Below are 11,009 nucleotides of genomic sequence, written 5' to 3'. Positions count from 1 at the left end.
CCGGAGCTGCAATAACTCCGGCAATGGCAAGGCAGGTCATGGTTTAGTGGGAGAATGTTAGGAATAAACCGCAATGGCGTGTGTATCCATGGTCTCCAGGGTGTGTGCGCGTGTTAGAGTCTCGCTTCGGGGCGGGGGGAGCATGGATTCGATAGATCTATCGAATCCATGCTGCAAGCAGCAAGCGTAGGGTAAAAAGGCCAGGTATAGTTTAGGTAGAGTCCGAGTCGAGCCGACCAGGTCCTGCGGAGGAGGGCAGCTCACGTTGTGAGAAGACCGGATCGTGACGACGAGCATGCGTGTGTACGCGCGATGTGCGTAGGCGTTGCGTCGCCAAGAGCTACACAGCCGGCCTGTACGTTGCGTATGTATATGTGCATGGGAGGGTTAGTTAGTGCTAGCCGGCATGCAGAGAATTTGTTAGTGGCCGTGCTTGTAGGTAGTTAGTGCCGGGCGTGGAGGCCGATGTGTGTTCACGGCGTACTATTTAGGAGATGTAACTCTGGTGCCTAGTTTTGTGCTGAAAAATGTGAGGCCATTCGTCAGGGAGGCGCTGTTCATCGGCGTGGCACCGTTCGTTGGTGAGGCGTTTGTCGCCAGAATAATACAGTGCCCACCTCTCCTTCTTTTACCTCCGTCCGAGCTAGTGCGAGAGCTAGGGTTCGTCTGGGTTTGTGCCAACAAACTCCCTCCGTTCCCAAATACTTGACTTTTATTTGTTCAAAAATGAATGTATCTATATACTAAAACATGTCTACATACATCTATATTTTGACAAATGGAAGTCATGTATTTTGAAACTGAGGGAGTAGTCATTTTTGTGTTTTGTTTTTTGCTGTCGATAATGGTACAGAAATTAGTTTGATGTGTTCTGATTTCCAGCAAATCTTTCGGCATTATTCAGGTACTTCTCTAGAAAGTTAATTACCCTCAATAATCAAAAGTTGTGGCGCAGTATAGCATTACTCTTTTAGTATAAGATTACTCTTTTAATACTCCCTCCATCCGAAAATACTTGACATCAAAATAAATAAAAGGAGATGTAACTAGAACTAAAATACGTCTAGATACATCCCTTTTTATTCATTTTGATGACAAGTATTTTCGGACGGAGGGAGTAATATATAATAGATAGATAGATAGATAAGGGAGGGAGTGTGCTGGCTTGAGGACATAAAGGTACACGATTGGGGAAAAGGCAGATACGAATCGGGAGGTGAGTGGTGGTGGGATAGATGAGCCGAGATGATAAGCTTGGCTGTGAGAAAATAGAAAGTACTATAAAGGGCAAGTGGGCAGTGGCAGTGGGCAGTGGGCAGTAGCAACAGATGGTTGTTCCTGCATTATGCAGAGCATAATGTCTGGTCGGTGCGATCGTCCGCCCTCCCCACGGAACAAGCCTTTCATTGTTGGAAGTAAGGTCGATCTACAGTATGATGATTGCTACATCGATATAATATAGGAGCATCTCCAAAGGAAACTGCAAAGCTCTGCCATATGTTGTCCGGACCATTTTTATTAATTTTTGTCATCCAATAGAGACCCCTATAGGTCCATGGAGTGTTTCGGATGTCCGTTTTTTGTAAACTCGAGATAAAGTGAGGGAGCTATGCGGAAGTTCGGACATGCACTTGACCAATATAATGTCTCCGTATGGTCTTCCTCTTTTTTCTCTCTCGTCACATGAAAAATAAAGGATTCAGTCTTGTGAATAAAGGATTTTGGGTTGTTTGATTGCATCATATGAAAAATAAAGGATTTTTTTAAAGAGGCTTGCGTGGATGCTAGAAATTTTATGGGAAGTAGTACTCCCTCCGTCTAGGTGTATAAGTCACCTTACGAAAAACAAATAATCCCAAAACAGTTAAGCGCAATGCATTAACTTTCACCTTGTTTCTTTTTTTTTGACATAAAAAAAGAAATCAACCAATAAGAGATGTGGGGCATACATACTTTGGACCTCAATATGTCCCGAACGTTCAGAATTTAAGCATGTCATCCTGAACATTTTTTGATGGCAACTTTAGTTGCTGCGAGGTGGCAACTTTAGTTGTTAACACATTGCAACTTTGTTCCAGTTCGATTTTTTGTCAGAAAATTGCCATGTTTGTCAACAACGCCTTGACTAAAGTTGCCATGAAAAGAGTTTGGATTAGCATGCTTAAAAATCGAACGTTCGGGATTTATCTATTCCGTACTTTTAATGACTTGAGACTACCAAACCCGACATGCAGTGGTCAGTTCACTGTATGCAACGTTATTAATTAGCAAATAAATATTAAGTCATCTCGTTTTCCCTGCACCTTGATCACAGTGCACAATCTAAGATGACTTATTCACCTGGACGGAGGGAGTACAAGAAAATCCTTAGGATGTTTCTATAGGGCTTGTGAATCAAACAAATAAAAAAATCCTAAGGATTCTAGAAGCTATTTGGATTGCAGTCGTGGCTCGTCCAACCAATTTTTTGGTTGTTGACTGCTACCTGTGGCTCCCTTTTGATCAACGCGAGAGATTCGAAACCACGCCAATTTTTTGGTTGCCCGGTCCAGTTGCTATGCCAACGCGTTGGCCAGATCCGGGCGGCAAAATTCTTCACCAAAACTTTGCCATGCCATATTTGACGGGGCTTGCTAGGCATCCTCCAAACGCCCCCCTAATCCTCCAAAATTCCTATGCAAACCTTTGAATCAAAGGAGCCCTAAAAGAGCATGCATCTACCGATCTACAGTACATACTAGAGACACCATCTGTTAGCTCGTAATCTTCTATTCCCAAATGGCTATAACCCACTAGCTATTTTTTCTAAGTGTGTAACCATGTCAAATCAGTACTTATGCCTGTCATTCACAAATATTATGTTACATTTATTTATATGCAATCTACTACCTAATTATTCTAAGCATGCAACCGTGCTACCTCAGCACCTATGCATGTTGATCATAAGTTGTACTCTTTGTATTAACTAGTAGACTTGCAATGCACGTATCATAATCTATAATAGAAACATCTATTTTAAATCTTATTTCTCTTTAGTGAGTCATTGATATTGAGCCATGTGCATATGTGTCATGCCTAAGGATCCGGATTTCTTATATCATCATTATTCGATTCTCAATCTACTAAAATAACAACTAATTTTGTTCTAAATATGCCCTATGAAACTAAAGTCAAGTAATACGACTTAGTTTTTAAATAGTGCTACTTCATAAAATAATAAGTATTATGATATGATGCAAAATATATCTTTTCAAAAGTGTCGAAATATCTCCCATAAGTATTCCATGAAATTTAACATCAAGAGGCTACAAAATGACCTACATGATTTATCCTCAACAAAAAGTTCTATAAACTATGAAAACAATCATGACAGAGTCCTGTAAAAAGATTGCACCCACACGTCAACTTTCAATAGAAAAATTAGATAACTACTCCCTCCGTTTCATAATGTAAGATCTTAACAGAGGGAGTAATATAAACAGAACAAAACTACTTTACGCACGACAGTTTGCAGCCGATTCTTGTACGACAACTAATCCTAGGGTACTGATCCATGCATCAGACATAAGAGAGCTGCTATGCAGACGACTTTATTGCACGATGTTTGGACGATGCTACATATCCAACCATCCAACCATAAACTAAAACTGCAGCACACCACCGGATTGACTGTTGTGCAAGGATCGGTCACAGAACTGTCGGTTGTAAAGTAGATTCGCAGACATAATGAAAGGCCGAGCTGACTCATCGTGCATAAATCGTGCATTCGGTGTGGTGTGTAGCATCAATGTAAACAGAATGATGAAAAAGGCCAGTGATAATAAAAAGAAAAGGAATCGATGAAAAAAAATTTGGACACGCCCCTCGCTGCCTCCTCTCAGTTCTCCACACCCACACACTTCACATACCTTATCCCTTCCAATGTCTCCCCGCCGCTCTCAGGAAAAAAGCCGCCGCTACCGTCCTCGGTGCTCCCGGCGGTTACGGCGAAGGAGTCCCTGGGCATGCTGCTCCTGCGCCAACGCCTCCGCCATCCGCACCGTCGTGGGCAACGCCAAATACAACGCTGATGCCGCATATACGCGCGCGCGCCGGTCGCCGCCTCGGCCTCGGTACGCCCGGCCGCGGAGGAGGGGGAGGAGCAGGAGCAGTGGCGCAGGAGCCGGCAGCGTAGACGGAGGGAGAGGAGTAGCGCGAGGGGCGCAGACGGAGGGGTCGCCGGGGACGCTTGGCGTGCCACCACACAACGGTCTCGGGCCGCCGCGGGGAGGCAGAGAGGCGACACGGGAGGTTTGTGCTGGCTGCCCTGCTTCTCCTTGTTACTCGTGGATCTTCTGATGTGCAGATGGCTAGTTTGCGCCCATCAGTGCTAAAACTTTGAACAAATCTTGTTCTTCGTCGGAAATCCAACTGAATTCCCATCTCGTTCTGAATTGAGTTCTGATTGCCGGGTTACAGAGGTGAGAGGATAGCCGAACAGCGGGCTCGCAGTCGCAGGGTCACTATGCGAGAGCACATATCCTCGCATGGCAGGTTACATGTAGCCCTATAAAATCAAATTCAGCCCCATGTTACCTGATTTCCTGTGAATGGATTTTACTGCTTTTCAGTTTTGGACACTGTGTAACTTGTTGTATTTCTGGAGCAGTGCTGCGAGGAGGAGGCTATGAAGTACGTCCAATACTTAACCTACAGCCATCTAATATGCAAATTTAATAATAGAAGAAGATGACCTCATTTATATACTGGAAAATGAAAAACAAAAAAAGTATAAGAAGACCCAATTCCTCTTTTATGTGCACCTTGTGTGCGTAGACACTGGACTACAATTGTAGCAACAAAGAGTATATATTTATCGGGTAATAGAAATAGTGCTACTTCTTTGGATGCAGTCACAGAGACAAGACTTTTTGTGATTAGAGAGGGTACTTTCTTACTTGCTGATCACTGAATGTGTGAGTGATCATTATTATGTTGGATTGGTAGATGTTGTTTGATGCCATAAAAAGGCTTTGTACCTGAATCAACTATAGAGTGCCCAAAGAAAGAAGAAATAAACACTTTTGATAATTTAGCACCATTAAAAAATCGATGAACTAACCTTTTTTTTAAGACTCTTCTGGGATATGTAGGTTGACGAATGTACTGAGTTGGGGGTTCTCAAACAGTTTGACATTTGGGTGAGTGTCATTTGTCTTGAAATTCGTTGCATCTGGTACGCATCATTTCTGTGCAACCAATTGGACTCATCATCTTCATAAATATTCTCTTTTTCGTCGAGGATGTCTCTGTTGAAATGCATGGAATTTGATACTACACCACCTGCACATGTTATGTTCTGCAGTTGTGTGACTGCCAATTGTCCGGTAGCTGGCATGTGTGACACAATGTTACTGCCGTTGAGGACGGCAGCAATATGCTTATTTTGCTTGCGGGTTTGACGTTGTCGCTTTAATATTTCCTCTCTATTTTGTGCATACCACTCCATTTCCATCCGATTATTAGTCTCATTACGGTCTGAATATATGAAGAATAGATCATTATATAGTAATACAACTGGGCCATATATCATGAAGTTGATCATTGTTACCTTGTGACATAGCCAACTGTGTGTGTACTCTGTTATTTAGGCCATTGATCTTGGCAGCGGCAATTTTTTTTCTGTTTCTAGGCCTCACGCCGTCTCTTATTAATCTCATCCCTATTTTGTGCATATTGCTCTCTATCCATCTGCCTTTTTATTTATTTAGGGTCTGCAAATCACGACACAATTCAGCAGTTGAGAGTGGTAGGGGCCATACGAAGTCCTTCAACCCTGTGAATGTAAGAGTGTTATCATACAACTATCTTTGAAGGAATAGTATTACCGGAATACAGACATAGTAGAGTTTTGTTTATCAACTCCCACCAACTGTTTACCTTCAGAGCTTTCTTGTGGTACCTCTGCTTACCCAAATAAATTCAATTTGCATTAATATACTTAGTATAATGCTACAAGATGTAGTTATTTGTAATACTATTCATCTACGTCTGTTACCCAAATGAATTCAATTTGCATTAATTTACTTGCATAATGCTACAGAATATAATAGTTTGTAATACTATTCATCTAGGTCTGCTACCCAAATTAATTCAATTTGCATTAATATACTTGGCATAATGTAACAGCATGTAGTAGTTTGTAATACTATTCATCTAGGTCTCTTTCAGAGTGTGGCTTTTTTTATGTTCATATTACTTTAACTGAGCAATGGGTGAACCATATGCAGCTTGGTGAGGCTTTTAGGTGAGGTCAGTACCATGTGCATTTGCCAAGGCTTCATGGTACGATTTCAGGTTTAGGTCAAGTACGTACAATAGGGATCATGTTAGCATATGCTCATGCCATAAGAGTCATTCTTGTTTTTGATGAATTATAGAATGCCAACATGTTTTTTATCATTATAATACGCAGAAAAGCAAGAGGATCAATCAAATGGATCACACTGGCAACATGTTGGCAAATAAGTGTGCACCTGCGGAGCAGTTCATCGGCGCTGTGACGTCGTCGTATACGCAGTGCGGCGATGGCACGGGACAGTCTGGGTGGCGGCGGCATGTAAAAGCCTCGCGAAGTTCAGACAGTCTGGGCGGCACCTTTGTTGGCGAAGAGCTCGGACGTGAATGACGCAGGGCAGGTCAGCTCGTCGAACCCGTCGTCAGGTCCCTCGCCGTCTGCTCAGGGCAGCGATGGCACAGGTCAACCTGGACGCTTGGATGGCAACAAAGTTCAGACAGTCTGGGCGGTACCTGTATTGACGAAGAGCTCGTTGTTGCGGCCGTCCTCTGGTGCCTTGCCGTCTGCGCAGGGCAGCGATGGCGCAGGTAAACCTGGACATCTGGACGACAACGGAGTTCAGCTAGTCTGGGCGCGACACCTGTGTCGGCGAAGAGCTCGTCGTCGCCGTCGTGGTCGGGTGCCTCGCCGGATGCCCAGGGCAGCGATGCCGCGGGTTAACCTGTACGCCTGGATGGCAACGCGGAACGACGGCGGCGGCGGGGAAAAATAAAGTGGTTGCCGCTAATTTAGCAACTTTCTTTCTGTATTGTTGAACAATGCATGCGGAACGGATGTGTGGTTTCCCTTTTGCGATTGTTTTTTTTTCTCTCCATATAAATTGGACGTGGGTTTGATTGTTTCCCTTGTGCGCGGGCGTGGGTTGTTTCTCTTGTGGGAGCGTGGGCCTGGCAGAGTTTTCGTCCGCCATGTTCTCTTGTTTAATAGTAGTGTAGATTTGACCATGCAACTATGCTACATTAGCAAGCCATACATGTCGCTCATAAGTTATTTTTTTGGATTAATTTTTATATTGCCATATACGGTATGTGTGCCAAATGCTTGAAGCATAGCAACCCAGTTAATGGTTCACCGTTTTTATAGGAGAAAATGACATCTGGTTAGCTACAATGTAAATAAAGAACATTCCCATATTCTTTTGCATTCCTTTTAGTTGTTTTTCTAGCACCTATTAATAACAAGGTATTCACGGCCACGCTTAGGGCATCGTCTAGACTTTAGCACGATAATAATGGAGCTCCCCATGCTCCTGGCCGCTCTCTTATGCCTCCTAGCCGGAGCTCCATATGCTCTTGGCCGCTCACTTGTTCTTCCTAGCTGGAGTGCTCTTTCTGTGAATTCGAAGCTACAACCGGCGATACCAGGCCACCACCCACCACATCGGCCACCCTGCTGTTGCTCAACTAACATATTTTGCCGTTATGAGACACAAAATGGCTCCACGGAGCTTGTTCTTCTGAAGAAAAAAAATTAAAACTCCAATTTTTTAGTTTAAAAAAATCTGAAAACAACTATACATGGATGTAATGCACTCCCATCACTCCTAAATATAGCCCTTTTAGATATTCCAATATGGTCTACATACGGAGCAAAATTAATGAATGCACACTCTAAAAAATATGTCGATATACATCCATATGTGGTCCCTAGGGAAATCTCTAGAAAGTCTTATATTTAGAAACGGAGGTAGTACATGTGTGTAGAATTTGACAATCAAATACATTGATTGCAAGTTGCACAAAAAAATCATGCACTTTGAGAATGAATAGTGCATGAACTAATAAGTCATAGATTTGTTTTTATTGTGCAGCTATCTTTTAATGAATTTCATCGTGAAAATTTACAGATGTGTACATTATGTCTCTGTCTGTATATGTGCATTTATTTTCATACTTTTTTACAAAATTGGGCCTCCATGGAACTCGAGGATACAGTGTAGGTTGTCCGCACTCACAAAAGGTAAATGCGCATCTGTCCGCACTCACATTCTAATCATTCACTTGAACGCATTGGTCTATATAAAGACACGTACCCACAGTCCACAGCAAATCATTCACTCAACAATGGAATTCGTTATGCTCCTGGCCGCTCTCTTTTGCCTCCTAGCCGGAGTGGTCTTTCTGCGGAGCTACACCAGGAGATCCCAGGCCACCACCCACCACATCGGGGACCCCGATGTTGCTCATCGAGCGCTCATTGGGAACGCCGACGACTTCTTAAACCGGCCGGCAGCAAGCTTCCCCACCTCCCTGGCCACCTGGCGCCATGGCGAACGGAACGACAACATAGCCACTGTGACCTACGGCCCGCAGTGGCGAGTGCTCCGGTGCAACCTCACGGCTGAGATCCTCTCACGCCTCGGTTCCTTAGCCCCGCTTCATGAGGAGGCCGCCCAGGCACTCGTCGCAGACTTCTCGGCCCGATGCGGCGGAGGAGGTGACGTGGCCGTCCGTGAGCCCGTCACCAAAGCCGTGTTCACGCTGGCCACGCGCCTGTGCTTCGGCGACATTGTGGACGACGGCCAGAGACACGCCATAGGACGCGTGATACGGGACTCCATCGTCGCCGCAGGTAAGCTCAGCCCCGGGTTCGATGGCTCGATGCTATCCAAGCTCGCGAACTGGAGGGGGTTTCGCCGGATCTCCGCCGTGCTCAAACGGCAGACCGAGCTGTACCTCCCTCTGATCGCGGCACGGAGGCAGTCGCAGTCTCAGCTCTGTGGCGGCATCGTCCATCCTTACGTGGACTCGCTCCTGGATCTCCGTGTCCCCGACAATGGTGATGCCTCCGGCCCCGGCCGTCCTCTTCGAGACGGCGAGCTGGTGGGCCTTGTGTTCGAGTTCCTGGGTGCAGCCACGGGGTCAACCGCAGCCTGCCTCGAGTGGACCCTCGCCCATCTCATCGACCAGCCGGAGACCCTGGACAGGCTGCGCCGGGAGATCGACGACGAGGCCGACGCCGGCGGGATACTCTCCAGCAAGAGCCTTCGCAGCGGCATGCCCTACCTGAACGCGGTAGTCCTTGAATGCCTCCGCATGCACCCGCCGGTGCCGGTCATCTTGCGCAGCGCCCACGGCGACGGCGCCAAAGCGATCGGTGGAATGAGAGCTGTGCCGCTGGACGGCTTGAGCGTGCAGTTCAATTTAGCCGACATTGGAAGAGATGCGAAGCGGTGGACCCATCCTGACAAGTTCTGGCCGGAGCGGTTCCTTGCCGGAGGCGAGGCGGAAGACATCGGGCCGGCGCCGGGCCCCAAGGAGATCAGGATGATGCCGTTCGGTGCGGGACATCGGCACTGCCCTGGCGTGAACATGGGAATGTTGCACATCAAGTGCTTCTTAGCGGCGCTCGTGCACAACTTCGACTGGGCACTGTCCGCCGAAGACTGCAGCAGCGGTGTCGACATGACGGAGCAGGACGGCTTCATAAAAATAATGAAGAAGCCGCTCTCCGCGCGTGTCACTGGACGCACTTGAGTTCTTCTAAAATCTTTGACAAACTTGTGTCCGGTTTCTGAATGTGTGTGGTCCTATTTTTCATGCACGTCTTGTTCTGCTTTCCTGTTGAAGTTTGTTTGAGCTTGCTTACCACACGGACCGTGTGGTATGTGTGATTGTACTTGCATCAAATAATAAGAAATCGTGTGCTTCTTGCTTTTCTCTTCCGTGGGGTGTGCTTATCGTTGCATCAAAATTTGTTTCAGCTAAATATATTTTTAGTTTCCTATATGAAGGTTGAGGATCAAAGACACTTATTGGAGGTTGTGCAACATTGAAAACCCCACCTTTTTTATGAGAAAACCCATCTATTTTGGAACGTAGTACTAGCAATTCACTAATAAGATGCTTCTCCTTTCGGAAATCAAAATTGAATACCCTATAGTGAAAACCATAGACTTGTATAACCTGAAAAATTCTGTGAAAAATAGATAAATAATATGATGGTAACAGGCTGTTAGAATTTCATGCACTTCTCCAAGCATCATACGCCATGAGGCTCGGAAATTCACAGGTGCACGCAGCTGCAGGAGCACACACCTACCCAGACCTTCCCGGCCACCCGATTTTCTCGCGGTCTGCAAAAGTAGTTGGATCCCACACGAGAACACGGTAAGTTTAAAGTTTTAATCTTTGAAACTTACAATTTTGCATGTGAAACTAACAATTTTCTCGGTCGCTCATATAAAGTTCACTTTTGTATTAAAGTTGTGATTATGTCGGTCGCTGATACTAAGTTTTAAGGTTGAAACTCAATAGATTTTTTACTAAATCTTGAAAATGTATATTTTAAAATCTTAAAAAGTATTTAAAATGGATCTTATTTCAAAGCCCTCGCCACGAGAAATACAAATATGAAAAATATAATTTCTAAACTTGTCATTCAAAAGATACGAAAGATTAAAAATTGGAAGCCAAAAGAAAAGGCTCGTGCGGGTCTCGGTGCCCTGGACCTGCATGGCACAAATCCGCACTCCACCAAGTAGCAGCTTGATTTGCATGTGCATGCATCATAGCGATAACTCGAGATCATGGCAGGGACTGTGCACCGTAGCAGCTTGATTTGCATGTGCAATGCAATAATTTCTCTTGCTACAAAGCGAATTGGCCACTCCAATGAGTCGTTTGCTGAGATCCGTGATGATTCCACTGCACATGACTGGAGCTTCTATTCC

At 45.1% G+C, this 11,009-nt stretch overlaps 1 protein-coding gene and 1 long non-coding RNA gene across 2 annotated transcripts; both read left to right on the top strand.

Annotated features, from left to right (window-relative positions):
* The first annotated feature begins 4,246 nt into the window (after window positions 1–4,246).
* LOC123048244 (uncharacterized) lies at window positions 4,247–4,732 on the top strand. The gene is made up of 2 exons (XR_006423258.1): window positions 4,247–4,290; window positions 4,459–4,732. It is a non-coding gene; the product is annotated as an uncharacterized lncRNA (long non-coding RNA).
* A 3,641-nt stretch (window positions 4,733–8,373) lies between these two features.
* LOC123051051 (cytochrome P450 89A2) lies at window positions 8,374–10,001 on the top strand. The gene has a single exon (XM_044473808.1). The coding sequence runs from the start codon at window positions 8,401–8,403 to the stop codon at window positions 9,811–9,813; it is 1,413 nt and encodes a 470-aa protein (XP_044329743.1). The 5' UTR covers window positions 8,374–8,400; the 3' UTR covers window positions 9,814–10,001.
* Window positions 10,002–11,009: the final 1,008 nt, after the last annotated feature.

This window comes from Triticum aestivum, chromosome 2D, assembly GCF_018294505.1.
Source record: "Triticum aestivum cultivar Chinese Spring chromosome 2D, IWGSC CS RefSeq v2.1, whole genome shotgun sequence".
NCBI lineage: Eukaryota > Viridiplantae > Streptophyta > Magnoliopsida > Poales > Poaceae > Triticum > Triticum aestivum.
The sequence above is the reverse complement of the archived record's forward strand: the minus strand, read 5'-3'. Positions and strand labels throughout refer to the sequence as shown.